The sequence below is a fragment of the Poeciliopsis prolifica genome, unplaced genomic scaffold (genome assembly GCF_027474105.1).
Source record: "Poeciliopsis prolifica strain line A6 unplaced genomic scaffold, Auburn_PproV2 SCAFFOLD086, whole genome shotgun sequence".
NCBI classification, from domain to species: Eukaryota; Metazoa; Chordata; class Actinopteri; order Cyprinodontiformes; family Poeciliidae; genus Poeciliopsis; species Poeciliopsis prolifica.
Window position 1 is genome coordinate 916,692 of NW_026562461.1, and position 15,761 is coordinate 932,452.

Below are 15,761 nucleotides of genomic sequence, written 5' to 3' on the forward strand. Positions count from 1 at the left end.
TTCACTGCCAATTTATATCAATCAATCCCTTCAGTTTTTTGAGAATTTAGTTGATGTATGATTATAGTCCATGATTTATACAGCGAATAAATAAACAATCGCATTTATTATTAGTTCCTGAAGGGACTGAAAAGATCTTCAATAATATGTAATTTTAAGAATTCATTGACATATTAACAGTTTGTGAACAGGTTTTATCAACACATTCTGGCACAACTGGCCCTTTAAGAGCCTTCATGATCTTGATTTGGCCCAAAACGAAAATGAGTTTGACTCACCTGACTTATACTGTCACTGAGAAGGAGTTAGCCAATACAGAAACCAGAGAAATGAATACAGAAAGCAAATTTTACATAAAAATCCCTTGAGCTCAATTTGAAAACTTCGTCCTAGTTCTGGTACCAAAATGCTGGTACCCGTGAACGTCAGACTGTCTGGCTCCTGAAGCTGGGTGTGCATACGTCTGCTGTTTTTTATCAATGAATAATTCTTCTGAGCGTATAAGCATGAATAGACTTGGCCGCTTGACTGAGAGAGACAATATTCCATATGAGAAAGTTCTCATATGGAATATATTGATTTATCAACCGCTATTAGGCTCCTGTATTTACTCTTCACCTATTTGTTTTCAGGCCTTTAAACCAGGAGGAGATTTCTCAGCGTAGGGAAGTGGCAAGACAAAGGCATGCTGAGAAACTGGCTGGAGAGAGCCTTGAGAGGGCCACCTGGTCAGGTAGTGCTCCAGCAGAAGGTCAGTTAGCACAGCAAAAAAAAAAAATATATTTTTCTTTTTTTGTTTTAGTCATTTTTTGTCTGAAAGAATTTACATCAGTCTGCAATAGTTGTGGTCAATCTTCAGGACAATTCAGCCTAAATATATGTCTGTGTGACAGATGATGAAGAAATGGTTGGGTTATGTGAGCTAATAACTAGCTAACAACCAATGAAAACACGACTGGGATAAGCACATGAGTTAACTGATTTAAATTTTTTTACTCTTAACAGAAATAAAAAAACAGCTATTCACCTCAGGTAGAAGCTAAGTAAGTTATTCAGGTTTAAGATGATACAATATGTAATAAATATCAGTAAATAATAAAGAAAAGCATTGAACATAAAGGTAGAAATATTCTTTAACTTAAACGTTTCAGTAATGCACAACAGGATGTTATTAGTCATATCTTAATGAGAAGCATTGATCTTCCTGAAGAAAATATTTTCCCAATTTATTATAAATTGGACATGTTTTATTGTACAATCCAGTCCATACAGTCTAGTGTTTTTTTTAAGCAAAATATATTAATATTTTTAGAATAAAGTATATATTATATATATTGTATGACTTTTTTTGTTTTCTGTCAGCTACTATGACAAGTCTGCCTCTAAAGCCAGAAGAGGAAGAGGAGCAGAAGGAAGTCTTCATCGCATTCGCAAGAATCTACAGTGGGACAGTCAAGAAAGGTCAAAGGGTTTTTGTTCTGGGACCAAAGTATGATCCTGTTCAGGGCCTGAGTCTGGTAAACTTTACACTCCCTGTTTTACACCTCCATTATTTGTCTAATGTATGTAGAGAAATATAAAGAATGGTAAAACGATTTGATGTAAGTTGAGTTGTGTGGTTTTTCATGATGTCAGGTCTTTACCCCACATAGCGCTGTGTGAAACTGTACAGAACTGCTGCTGTTAGCAGCTTCATAACCTGTCATGTATTTTAGCGTTGTTAGGTGATCTGAAAGGATATGCATCACTTCAGTATGCTCTGCTGTTCATATATGCTTCACAGAAATGTACTCAGGGGCTTAACTGGTTAAAAACAGTTTAGGAAGCAGGTATAAGACATGTTTACTCAGGCAAAAAGACACGCTGCCGTCTATTTTCAGCCAGCAGAGCAAAGATCAAGCATTTAGTAGAGATGTAATGGAAATTTGCTTCCAGATGGCTCTCTGGCTGTGGAAAACCAAACTGCCTAGCTCTACGCCTAGTTTTATCTTTGTACTGGCATCACTGTGGTAAGGTTGACATTTGTAATACCTCGGTGTCAATTGACATTGAACTTCTGAAATGCCAATCAAGATAGTTTTCTGCAGTTGACAGAAGTTTTCATCCAAGTGTGCTTTCACACCAGCTTGTCTAGTCTGCTTTACTCAAACTCTTGTTAAGTAGCCCAGAAAGCCCGGTTAACTTGGGGAAATGTGAATGAACAATCAAACTGTGATGCAGATAAAACAAGAATACTCTGTTTTGCCATTTTCACACCAGCCCATTTTTGTTTATATCGTGTGAAGGTTCTGTTATGGAATTTTCATTTAACAAAGAATGAGGCTCTGTTTCAATAATAAGAGAAAGATTAATCTTTGTCTTTAAGTGTCTTTATTCGAAGGCAAAAGTGTTCAATCACTCGTCTCAATGAAATCAGTCAGGAGAAGATCCCTGAACAACACTCATCACATAGTTATATATCCAGACCAGAAAAAAGGCCCACCCAAAGTCTGATCTGATCTCTTTTGCCAGATGGACCACAGAGACAGTCATTACCCTCTCCTCATGAACTGTCCCTCACCTCTTTGGAGGGGACGATTTTATGGCAAAGAAAAAGAGCCGATAAGGATTTCAGGAGAAACTTCTAATTCTTCTTTGTCAGTTACTCATGGGTGCAGGGTAAGACAGGGGTAGTAACTACAATCCACATGTCAGGTTTTCAAGACAACTGACTTTCAGCATTTACATTCAAGATGAAATAAGGTTAAAAATGAAATTTTCTATTACAGTTCCTTCCCCACTAACGTCCCCCCACAGGAGAGGTGGGGACAGGTTTTTCAGAAGTTGGTAGGTTTGATACAGTGCAGTCTGGCATAGGCTTGTCGCGATAAACGATAAGTCAATTAATCGGACGATAAATTAAAACTATCGACGTCATTTCAATTATCATCTATGTCGTTTCTTCCTGCCTTTTTCTCTTACTGTTGACACTGAATGAAAAAAGGCTCAACTCCGGTGCTCTCCACTGACCCTCCCTTCCTTACTTCCTTAGTGTAATGCCCAGCGCGCTGCACCATCTGATGTCGCTGATTGTCGGCCCATTACCAAAACCTGAGAGACACATTAGCCGACAGAAATCCTCGGTATAACGGTTCGATCGAACCGTGTTGTGTCCAGCAATGGACACAAAATAATAAGTCCAGTTCACTAATATTGAAACCAGGCATTAATCAATTGCTTACTACAATCTACCTGCAATGCATGTGGCTAGTGTCAGTCTGACTGAATGAAAATCATTATAACCTATTTATGTCACGTTAACGAAGAACAGGTGAAAAGTTACCGGGTTTTCTGGTAGAAATTTTGCTCCAACTCCTCCCCTAGTTATTTATATTTTCTTTGCATGAAATGTTGAATAAACATTCATGTTGTTTCCGATGTCTGCTGGACTTCGGGTTGCATCGTGTCAGCTGTTAGGGATTCCCTCCGTGTTTCCCCTCAGAAAGCAGGAGGAGAATCCGCGCTTTCTGATTGGCTACCGGTCACATTCAACAGGCTGCGTCACTCTCCCAGTCTGGATAAATTCTTGATTTAGATCTTCGTTCTACAATCTTAGAACTAAGATTGTCGTTCAGGGTAAAAAATCCTGTAGTTTGAACTATTGCATCAGGCAGTCGGATTCTTCTCTATTTAAATCTAATTATTACTGAAGGCCAATATACTATACAGACTTCATAATCTGCACTCTTTTGGTTGAATGCAGTATTTATTTCCACTTTGGCTTTATGTTGTATAGTTTGTATTCAAGTACATTTATTGTTAATGGAGACTGAGAATCTATTTTATTTTTGGTTTTGGTTGTTTTATTTATTTTGTGTATCAGTCCCAGTGTTAAGTGTCTTTTGAAAGTAAAATGTTTCTATCTTTGGCAGAAAATCACATGTATTATTACGTAATTTCCATTAAATCAATGTAAAAAGGTCTTCAAACAATATTATCGTTTATCGCAATAATTTTTGAGACAATTTATCGCCCAGCAAAATCTGTTATCGTGACAGGCCTAGTCTGGCAGTGGACCACAACAGCTAAAAATGTTACATGTTGCAACTTTGGTCTCCATTTGGACCAAGGGATGGGGACCAAGAAACAGGATCATTTCAAATCTGAAAATAAGCTAGAAGGAAAGAAGACTACTTGAAAATGACACAAGTAGCATTGGATTAGTTCTGAAACTAAATGATGCAAATACCATGAGATGGTATCCAAAATAAGAAAAAAATATTTCATGCAGGTACTTTTGTGTTTAATTATACCCCATCACTTCTTCTTGATTACACTTTATAATTATTATTATTATTAGCCATGTTCTCAGCCTTTTCTAAGCCAAGATGGCAGTAGATGTCTTCTATGCTGCTAGATTTGAACACATCTGTTATTCCTGCTCAATAACAGATTTTTATTTTCAGTCATAACAAAAAAACAAACAAACACTGAACTGTTTTTTCTAACATGTTGTATTCTTATTTCTTTATGCTAGCTGCCTGAAGGATGCAGTACATCTGACTGTATTCCAGAAGTACCTCATCTGTCCTGTTGTACCGTGGAAAACCTTTACCTGCAAATGGGCCGAGAACTGGAAGAGTTGGAGGAAATCCCTGCTGGAAATGTTATGGGTAGATTTGATCATTTATGTGCCTTTTTATCAGGACTGCACTGTATTTGGAAAAACTTCAGACATCTTCACATTTATTTGGGCCTTCTTGTTCTAAACCAGCGCTAGATTTTTCTATTTCCAACACGGGAAACACCATTTGTTGTAAAAAAAAAAAAAAAAAAAAAAAAAAGTTGTCTTATCAGCACCAACTTCTTCTGTTGATACAGTTTGTGATGGGGGCCTTTTATTCTCTCTGTCTTGCTGTCCATATTTTGAACAAAATGTAAGCAGTAGTACAGTTCATCCATCCATTTTCTAACACCCTTGTCCCTAGTGGGGTCAGGAGGGATCGCTGGTGCCTCTCCAGCTAACTTTTTGGGTCAAAGGCGGTGTCACCCAGGTTGCCAGTCTGTCGTAGTGGCACAGTTCAAGTAAAATCTATTGCCAATACAGATTTTCCTTAAAGTCTGATCAATTTTCATAAATGTTTTATACTGGGATACAACCACCTACTGATTCTTTCTAGATTTGCTTTCTGTTTCATTCTGAAGATGCTTCTCGATCTCCTGAAGCAGTGCCAGAAGCCGAGCTCTTTTCTCTATAAAAGACTTGTTGCCAGTGTTGCACACAGGGATTTGTTTGGTATCTCCCTGCAGCTCCTTCAAGGTTTTAGACAGAAATGACAGCTGAAAAGCGTGGCTGCCATCATTCAACTTAAAATAATCATTTGATTTTGTTTCTGCTTTGTCTTCCTAACCTTTTTGTTTATTGTAGCATTTGCCCATCTTCTGTCATCTTTTTTCAGGTATTGGCGGTTTGGAGGACTGTGTCTTAAAGACAGCTACCCTGTCATCTTCCCCTGCTTGTTCCCCCTTCACTCCACTCAACTTTGAAGCTGCACCCATTGTACGGGTTGCTGTAGAGCCAAAACATCCAAGTAGGTTTCACCAGGCATTTAGTTTGTGATTTACTTTTGAAGGACACAATATCTACTGGTTTCCACCCATTCCACATTTTCTCTTGACTTCACCTGAGATGCGATTGTTGTCCTTGTGCTTAACAACTATTGGAATGAGATTACGAGTGGAGGTTTATGATATCCAGCTTGTCATATTCACTTGAAAATTGCTCTAGAAACTGTAAGTGCCCTCTCTGGTAAAAACTAATTCCATTGGCTGAAAATCCTTGATGTTCTTCAAACTTGAACCTGCAGGAAGCATTGTATGGATCTGAATGAAGCCTTACTTTAAGTGGCTGATTTCGCTTTGGAATCACCAACATCTTGTTTTTAACTGAGTTAAATTATTAAACCAAAAGAAATGAACTGATACCTGTTGCATTGAATGCAATGGCAATAAAATGAACGTTTTCCACATGTATGCTCTAGGTGAAATGCCAAAGCTGATTTCTGGGATGCGTTTGTTGAGCCAGGCAGATCCGTGTGCTGAGGTTCTGGTACAGGAAACAGGAGAGCATGTTCTGGTCACTGCTGGAGAAGTTCACCTGCAGCGCTGTCTAGATGACCTCAGAGAGAGGTGAGCATGTTTTATCACATCTTCTTCCATCCACTTTTTCTGTTAATAATAATAATATTATGTCTATTATTCATTTCATTTAAAAGTGCCTTTGAGGACACTCAATGTTGCTGTACAGTTAAAAAAATAAGAAATAAAATAAATAATTGGAATAGAAATGCAATAAATAAAAGAATGAAGAAGAAAAAAGATAGCGTGTGTTTTCAGACCAGATTTAAACATGCGATGTTTCGTAGATCGAGGAGCTCTGAATTCCAAATTTGGGGAGTAGAGCGACTAATGCTGCATATCAGACCAAACCCGATTTGGGTCTTAGGATCATCTGGGTTACATGCAAAGTCTATGTGGTGTAGTGCTAGACACAGAGCATCAATCAATCAGAGAGACTCTGCTACCCGATGCAGTGATGTGTAGTTGGTGCCCTGCCAGGAGATTCAGGGTTTGCAGCATGAGTGGAAATCCCAGGGATTCAGGGGTCAGGAATCTAAACTTTTACAAATTTTGGATTTGCCACCTTTCTTCCAAATAAATCATAAAAGAAATCTTTGTAGTTAAACAATGCAAATATGAAAAGGCAAAAGAAAGAACTTCATGGCCAGGCTCCTGATTATCTTTGTCAGCTTTTAACTAAATATTTTGCTGCTCATGGCCTTCATTCTCAGTCTCTGAATCTCCTGGTTTTTCCACATGTTTTGCTGAGAACTAAAGGGGGCAGGGCTTTTCAGTCAGTAAATTGCTTTTGTGCAAAATTAATGTGTTTCATACAAGCCCAAACAATTTGTGCAGCAGACAAAATACTGTACAAAAAAGGGGACCGGACCTTTCAGTCGATGCCCTCAAGGCTGTGGACCAGTTTACCTTTGCAGTTCCATTTTGCTGACTTAGTGGACGTTTTTAAAAGGCAAAAATATTTATATTCTCTCAGGATTTTATTTCTTGATTTTACTGCAATTTTTATGTTTTATATGGTTTTAAAGTTGATTTCTGTTGTACGGTGCACTGTGATTTTATGACTGTGTAATGTGCTTTATAAATAAACTTTACTTACTTACTAGAATGACATAAATCCGCCATTCATCTAGGAAAAAAAAGGATGAATTTTTAGGTTCTCCCTGTTTCCTCTGCCATTTTTTTAAAACAATGGTTTAGTCCAGGGGTGCCCAAAACGTTTTATTACTATGCTTTATTTTGCCACTGCAGTGTAAGGTTTTATGTGTTTATTGTGTAATGTTTTTAATGCACTTGTTGCTGAAATGTGCTAAACTAATAAACTTCACAGAAGTTGACCCTTTCGATCTGCTCTGTGTGAAAAAGTACTGCTCAAGTACTGACCTATTTGATTGTCTAAAGAGGTTCAATCAAAGTCGAAAGCATTTTCTTTTTTTTTACTTTACCAAAACAGATTTTACAGTGTAGATCTACTGCATAATATCAAATAATATTGCAGATTGACTGAAAAGAGTAAGTTGTGCGCTTTGTTGAAGGTTACACTGGATATTTTGTGTTAATTGTATAAAGTTTTGAATAGATTTCATATTGCAGGAGTCAGTAGAGCACTACTAATTACTCCTCCACTTTGTCTAATTTGTCTCTGAAGGTTTGCCAAGATAGAGATTAGTGTGTCTAAGCCCATCATTCCATTCAGAGAAACTGTGGTGCGACCTCCAAAGGTGGATATGGTGAATGAGGAACTTGGCAAGCAACAAAAAGTTGCTGTCATTCATCAGGTGAGTCAGCCATGAAAACATTGATGTTTTTCAGAATGTTAAAGACAGAGTCACTGTCTTTTACAGATATTCAAAGAAAGTTTGAAGAAATTTATACGAGGAGTAAATGAGTCTTATTCTTTGATTCAGTCATAAATGACAGCAAGCTTTTGAGTCATTTTGACCAGCGGAAATAACCACCAGTTTACCATTTGGCTGTGTTTCAGATGAAAGAAGAACTCTCTCAGGGTCGTTCATCTGACTGCCAGCATATGGACCCTGAAGGTCTTGTTACCCTCACCACTCCTAACAGACTTGCGACTGTCTGTGTACGGGCCATCCCATTACCACAGGGTAATACACAAACACACATTAACTCAGTCCAAGTGTGGCTTGAATTCCTTTAAATGGATAAAGTGGTATTTGATGTTTGAGGTTAAAAACATGAAGGAACTTGGAACAGTGATGCACTGTATGTTCCATGAGTTTGAAGTTTGAATGCATTTTTAATGGGTACTAACTTGTTGGTGACTTCAGCTCAGCTGTCTTGTCTTTCTGGACAGAGGTGACTGTTCTCTTGGAGAGAAACTCTGAGTTAATTCGGACTCTGGAGCTGATGAACTCGTCCCTCAGGGAGGGGAGAGCCGTGGACATAAATCTCAAGACCCTGGAGGCTATTGCAGAACTGAAAGACCATCTTCAGAGCTTGCTGCAGGGAAGAAGGTGGCGGAATGTTGTGCAACGGATCTGGGCTTTTGGGCCTCGGAGGTCAGACCTGGTGGCATTCCTGAGCAGATTTAACCATTTCCAATCAATCTCAGCTTTCATAATCAATGTTGTTGCAAATTCAGACAGCATTTTTCTGTTAATATTACTTCCTGGGGTTGGTAATCTGGTTGGTTTTTTGTTTGCTTTCAGGTATGGTCCCAACATTCTTCTGAACAGCATTAAAGACTACAGCAGACCGTCAGTGTGGCAGTGTCTTGAGTGGAGACACAGTAATGATCAAGTTAGAACTCCAGCTTCTCCACTCCGAGACTTTGATAACAGTATCATCAGTGGTTTCCAACTTGCAACCCTGTCTGGTCCCATGTGTGAAGAACCCCTGATGGGAGTTTGCTTCTCGGTTGAGAGGTGGGATGTAGAGTCTGTAGTTTTTTCACAAAATCCAGACACCTTAAAAGAGGACTCTGTTTCCCCTGAAGCATTGCAAGATTTCAATTCACATGGAAACAGTGTAGATGGGACAGCAGAGCGAAGGTCTGACGCTTCTTCTGTGGACTGCTATGGGCCAGTCTCTGGCCAGCTGATCGCGGTCATGAAGGAGGCATGCCGGCATGCCTTCCAGGCTCAGCCCCAGAGACTGATGGCAGCCATGTACACTTGTGAGATCCTGGCAACTGCTGAGGTGCTGGGTAAGGGTGTCTTTTTCTTAATACATCATTGCATAAATAATTCCAAGCTTTTAAGAACATTTAGGGCAATTTGAAAAAAGCTTTGTTTCTTTATTTCTTTATTTATTGCTTGGGGCCTCCTTGTGTAGTCGGCCTCCTGCTATGGTTGACGAGAAAAAGCAGCTCCTGTGGTTGATCTGATTGTTGGCAGAGATTAAATGAGGCGTTTTTCTACCACAAAATTAATATTTATATTAAAATTTTTTGTATGAAGTCAACTTTCAGAATATTTCTGTCACTTTTATAAGCATTAAAATGCATCAAAAACCTCCTCCTGAGAACTACTCTGGCATTCATGTTTTTTGGATGCAAAAGTAGCCATGGCAACAGGTGTACAGCGACAAAGAATAAACTCTAAATCTTAATTCTTAAATCTATATGCTTAGAGTTTCCTTTGATTAACACCAACTGGAACGTTATAAAGTCTTGTCTGTTTGATATCCTATCATCGCTTTTCCTACTTCACCACTGCAATGTAATGATTTTTGCTAGTTTCTTGTTTTATTTTCCTGTTAGTCATGTAGAGCAGTTTAAATTGCCTTGTTGCTGAAAATGATACATAAATAAAATTGCCATCCTTTTTTTTTTGGGATGATCTCAGCAGTTGCTACTCTTATCTTTGCATGTTGTTTCTCCTTCATAAGGCCGGGTTTATGGTGTACTTGGAAAGCGAGAAGGTCGAGTCCTCCATGAAGAGATGAAAGAAGGGACAGATATGTTTATCATCACAGCTGTTCTTCCTGTTGCTGAGAGCTTTGGGTTTGCTGACGAGATCCGCAAGAGGACAAGTGGACTGGCCAGTCCACAGCTGGTTTTCAGCCACTGGGAGGTGAACTCTTTAGCCATTCTTTCATGAAAAGCCAGAATTTCTTTTCCTCTGCTATAAAAGCCATGTGATCATTATTTGATCATTTTTATACAGTACCATCAGAAAGTATTCATATCCCTTTTTTTCCACACTTTTTGCCAAGTCAAATTTATTTTAAAACTCATTTGATTAGTTTTCCCAAAAACGTTCAACACAAACTAGATGAGAGTATCAAAGTAAAAACACATTTTAAAGATCTAGACAAGCATTTGTTGTGAGAGTCAAAATAGAACTTAGGTGTTGACTTCCAACTCATATTGATGTTGTTTTCCACATTTGTGGGAGTCCTTCTATAAAAAGTTTAGTTGATTGAATGCAGTGGCAGGCCATGCTTTTCACACCTAGGCCTTCAATAGTGCTCCGTCTGAATCAGTCCAGCCCTCAATAACTATTTTATCGCTATAAAACTTCTACTGCAGGTACAACTGCGACACACACATAAAAAGCATCACAAATAACCTGATAAAATTGCAATATTATTTAGGAATATAGCAACATTTTACTCACCAAAAATCCTGTTTATTAGTACACAAAATTCATCCTCCTTTCTTTCCTCAAGATTTCAACCACTCTGTTGTGCAGATTATCCATGCGTTTCAGTTCCATCAAGAAGTCCGTTTCAATTCACTTAAGGGCTGAGAATCTCTGTTCAAGAGACCGACCTTGCTTAACAATGTCCAGCTTTTCTTGAGAAATCCGTCTTGAAAATGGCTTTGACAGTAAATCTCCAACCAAGTCCATTTCTTCTCCTTCTTCAGCCATTGTGGGTTGACAAAACAGTTTTTAAATCACCACAACAATATCTTTGCTTGTGCAGCTCGCTACAGATGCTGTTTGCTAGCTCTGGTTAGTACGCTCTTTGCCTATCCAATCAAAGTGTGTGAATGTGATGACGTTTCCATACGCCTGCTAGAGGGCCTTGATTGGTTGAAGCAACAGTTTGATCGACATTTATTTTATGCTACAGGGCCCGCAGAACTGATTGTGAAGGTCTCCAGGCAGATTCCTTTGACCCTGGCAACAAATAGTGGCTGCATTGTGATTGGTTACATGTTTAAATATGGAAATGCACGTCTGGAAGCAGCGCAACCAGGAGGCCAGCAATAACGGGAAGCGGACAGACCATTTGGAATTATTTAATACGTATTCATGGACAAAATATAATAAACATGGGTCTGTGATTCAGATATTTTTAGGCCAGCAGAGAAGGCCTTGCAGGCCCTGACGGCCCACAACTGATTGAATGTGATTTGGAATGGAACACGCTTGGGTATTCAAGGTGACACAGCTGACCGTGTATTAGAGAAGAAACTAAAATATTGTCACCTTTCTAAACTAATGGCCCTGGTCATTTATTGCCAAAGGTGATTACAAGATACAAAAACAATTTGTTCAATCTGATCATCCTAAATATGGTGAACTCTTCATTTTTTGAAAATGGAAAGAGTTTAGAATTATGAGGATTCCCACTTTATCTGGTAACCAAACAAATCAGCGGTGCCAATGAAAGTGCTCATCTTCTCAGATGTTTTAACCTTTTATTGCTTTCACTATCACAATCAACAGATTTTGACTTTTCTGACAAAACAATTTACCAAAACTTGGAATGTAAAAAAAAATGTAAGTAGTAAAAATGCTACTTGCATAGCATTGGCTGCAGAGCAGGTATGTTTATTGCAGACATTCCCTTAACCTCCACATGTTTCCAAAATCTTCTTGTGAGGGTTAGTGTATCATACCATGGGAAAATTAGAATTAACGCTTTAAGTAAAAACGCTGAATACTCTTGTATTCATCTGGCATCTGTATAATACGGGCGCTAATAGGACTGTGCAGGTTTTACAGAACTGGAGGCAGAAAGAGTGTGAATGTGTTTTTTATGGTTCAATTATATGTTTCGAGAAAAAATTGCAAGTGAAATGCTATTTAAACCCAGAACTAGTCTAAAAAGCAACAAATAAAAAAACAAGACAAAATTAATATTAATTATTTGAACTTCTGTTTTATCCAAATTAAGTCAGTGTATCCATAAGGCACCCCAAGATTTCAGGGGCCCCAAAATTGACAATATTTTAACATTAGCAAAGATATACTGTATAAATGTAACACTTGAGATTATCATTGTTGCTGAATTTGGTTTAATGGTGTCAGTATACATAAATCAAAAGATTTTAAATTGTTTAACATTCAAATGTAATATTTTAAGGAGCTGGCAAGTTTACTTTGTAAAAGATCCATCAATCCATCCATCCATCTATCCATTCATTCATTCATTTTCTGTCACCTAAGAAGGGAGGCCCAGACTTCCTTCTCCCCAGCCACTTCCTCCAGCTCTTCCAGAGGAATACCGAGGTGTTCCCAGGCTAGCTGAGAAACATAGTCCCTCCACCGTGTCCTGGGTCTTCCCCGGGGCCTCCTCCTGGTGGGACGCGCCCGGAACACCTCACCAGGGGAGCGTCCAGGAGGCATCCTGACCAGATACCTGAGCCACCTAAACTGGCTCCTCTCGATGTGGAGGAGCAGCGGCTCTACTCTGAGTCCCTCCCAGATGACTGAGCTTCTCACCCTATCTGTAAGGGAGAGCCCAGACAGCCTACGGAGAAAAATTATTTCGGCCGCTTGTATCTCGTTCTTTCAGTCATGACCCAAAGCTCATGACCATAGATGAGGATGGGAACGTAGCTCGACCGGTAAATCGAGAGTTTCACGTTTTGACTCAGCTATCTCTTCACCACGACGGATCAGTACAGCACCCGCTTCACAAGGAGACGTTGCATTCCCTCATTCTTGAACAAGATCCCGAGATTCTTGAACTCCTCCACTGGGTCAGCTCCACTCTCCTGGCTTTAAATGCATAAACTATAAACTTATCTTTTAGGAATACATTTGGTCCGTCAGTCAGAGCAACAGTGATGTTTCCAATATGGATTTAATAATAATAAAAAAGAAATAAAATAATAAAAAAACATTTTTACATAATTTTTTACAAATTTTTTTATTCTTAATTTTTCTAAAAACAAAAACAAGCAACGATTGGCCTGGCTGGGGGGTCCACCAGTAAAGCCTGGTGGACCTCCTGGCTTATACAACACTGGGGGAAACCCTGACACAGTTTGAACCCATTTAAAAGGAACCAGTTGGTAGAAACAACAATTTAATAAAGAAACTTCATACTATGCTGATATTTACCTTACATGTTTCAAAAGACCTCTAAAGAAATAAAAATGTGCATAAAATTCTCCTGTTGCTTTTTTATTCAGAATAAATTTTATTGGCAAAAGTAAAATTTGGGAATAAAATATGTAATAAATACATATTATTGTATAAATAAGGTTTGTTTTGCAATTGTCAGAAAAAAAAATCTGTTTGCTTACATACCCAACTGCATCACCTTTGAGGTTATACTGTTTATGAACACATGGTGACTGCCTGTTATGTTTGCAAACCAGGTGATCAGCAGTGACCCATACTGGGTTCCTACCACAGAAGAAGAATACCTGCATTTTGGAGAGAAGGCGGACTCTGTGAACCAGGCCCTGAAATACATGAACGCTGTCCGTCGACGGAAAGGTCTTTTTGTGGAAGAGAAGATCGTTGAGCATGCAGAGAAACAGAGGACACTTGGCAAGAACAAGTAGATGAGATATCTGTCCGTCCTATCCCCCTGTCTCTCTGACAATGTTGACATCTTTCAAGTCAATTCAGCAACATTTTGTGTTGGACTATACTCTCCCATGAGTCTTTAATGTCATCATGCAGTTGTCCTTAGAGCTCAAAGATGATATGGCAGCAACAGCACATTTCCTCAAGTTTCTAATGAAATGAGATTAAATTACAATATATTAGGAATAAAGTCTGTAGAGAAAGAAAACAATGTTGTGTTCACTTTAAAGCAGGGGTCACCAACGCGGTGCCCGCGGGCACCTGGTCGCCCACAGGGACATGGACCTTACCACAGGGGCCGCGTTTCATTGGCTGATGCCCATCCTACGTAGCAGCTCAGCTTCCATGTGCCTGGCCGTCTCACAAACACAAGCTAAGGTACATGCATTAGTAAACACATGCTAATGTAGCGCCAGGCTACATTGTGGACTAGCAGACTGACAGAAAGTTTTTGCATCAGCAATCAAAAATGAATGGTTCTCCATTGCCAGTGGGGTGTCAGTTCTGGTGATGTCAGGTATCCTGATCATATTAGTGTTAGTGAAATTCACAGATTTCCCAAATCAGAAACAGAATGCCTCGCTTGGATCAAAGCTTGTGCACGACTGCATGAGCAGCTCAACCTTCGTAGGACCAACAAGAACAAAGGAGTGTGTGCTGGTGTAAGTATTATTGATTTGCTTTCTTTGTCTGAAAAAAAGAAAATCAATGATAAACACATCCATCATGAACACCTTTTAGCTAATGTAACCTCTTTAAATTGTGATCGTTCGAAATCAGTTCTACGTTGTCTGAATAAGGGGCCAGGAGACGGGATGAGATGAAAGGTTGTCCATACTCTGTATGAAACAGAGTATGGACTGATCAGGAATCAGGTTCGTCACAACGGGTACGGCACCTCACGCCCATCTCTCATGAACTGGCAACAAGATGTCCGCGTTTACTCTATTTAACACTGCCAACCACCAGGCGGGGTGCCGTTTCACCTGTTACTTATAACCCAAACTTGGAAGTAATGACAAATGTAATTCTATACAACCTTATCTATGCTACACTCCCTCCTGCCGAATTCCACTTTCCCCATTACAACAAAACTAAACAATAGAAAAAGCACAACAAAAAAAAATACAATAACACTGGGCAAAGACCAGGTACATATTCACAAAATGGAGGTACATATTCACAAATGCACAGGAAACCAACCACAACAGGAAACCAATACACAACCACAGTTTCCAAAATTGCTTGTGAGGTACAATCACATCAAATTCACAGTTACAAATACCCAGTCACTTTTCTTGCTGAGACATAAGTCCTGTAATCAGGGAGATGTTCTTCAGGTGGTAGAAGGAGGACTTTGTAACTCTCTTTAAGATTTTAGTTGTAATAACTGAAGCTGTGCATTGACTCAAGATCACATATGTCAAAGTCAAGGCCGTCGGGCCAGGTCCGGCCCGCAAATTAATTATTTGTGGCCCCAAAGATGATATTTAATCACTATTAGAACCGGCCCGCAGGCCACAGCGGCCCGCAGGCCACAGCGGCCCGCAGGCCACAGCGGCCCGCAGGCCACAGCGGCCCGCAGGCCACAGCGGCCCGCAGGCCACAGCGGCCCGCAGGCCACAGCGGCCCGCAGGCGTTTTGCCCGCACCAACAATACATTCCCCACAATGCAACGGTAGTCCGTGAAGTCACTGAAGCAGGAGCAGCTTCATTGTTCATCAGCAATCAGAGCAGAGATCAACTTTCAGGTACCCCCTCCTCCAAAATGGCTACACTTTTAGTGGACGCAGAGAACCGGGGGTTTCAGGCCGAGAAGGACCTCGCTGCAGCATGCAGAAAGGGGCGGGGTCAGACCACTGTCAGACTCATACCTTATATGGAAATGGGACTATTGCATTC

General features: G+C 39.7%; 1 protein-coding gene across 3 annotated transcripts in view; it reads left to right on the forward strand.

Annotated features, from left to right (window-relative positions):
- Nucleotides 1-15,364, forward strand: part of efl1 (elongation factor like GTPase 1) — a 43,147-nt gene extending 27,783 nt beyond the window's left edge. For all 3 annotated transcript variants that reach the window (XM_055022419.1, XM_055022420.1, XM_055022421.1), the window contains 11 exons: nucleotides 633-751; nucleotides 1,363-1,517; nucleotides 4,517-4,652; nucleotides 5,439-5,570; nucleotides 6,021-6,168; nucleotides 7,766-7,895; nucleotides 8,102-8,228; nucleotides 8,438-8,642; nucleotides 8,793-9,289; nucleotides 9,973-10,157; nucleotides 13,646-15,364. In XM_055022419.1, coding sequence (XP_054878394.1) covers nucleotides 633-751; nucleotides 1,363-1,517; nucleotides 4,517-4,652; nucleotides 5,439-5,570; nucleotides 6,021-6,168; nucleotides 7,766-7,895; nucleotides 8,102-8,228; nucleotides 8,438-8,642; nucleotides 8,793-9,289; nucleotides 9,973-10,157; nucleotides 13,646-13,834 — 2,023 coding nt within the window. In that variant the 3' untranslated portion in view covers nucleotides 13,835-15,364. The remainder of the gene's footprint in view (nucleotides 1-632; nucleotides 752-1,362; nucleotides 1,518-4,516; nucleotides 4,653-5,438; nucleotides 5,571-6,020; nucleotides 6,169-7,765; nucleotides 7,896-8,101; nucleotides 8,229-8,437; nucleotides 8,643-8,792; nucleotides 9,290-9,972; nucleotides 10,158-13,645) is intronic.
- The last annotated feature ends 397 nt before the right edge of the window (nucleotides 15,365-15,761 follow it).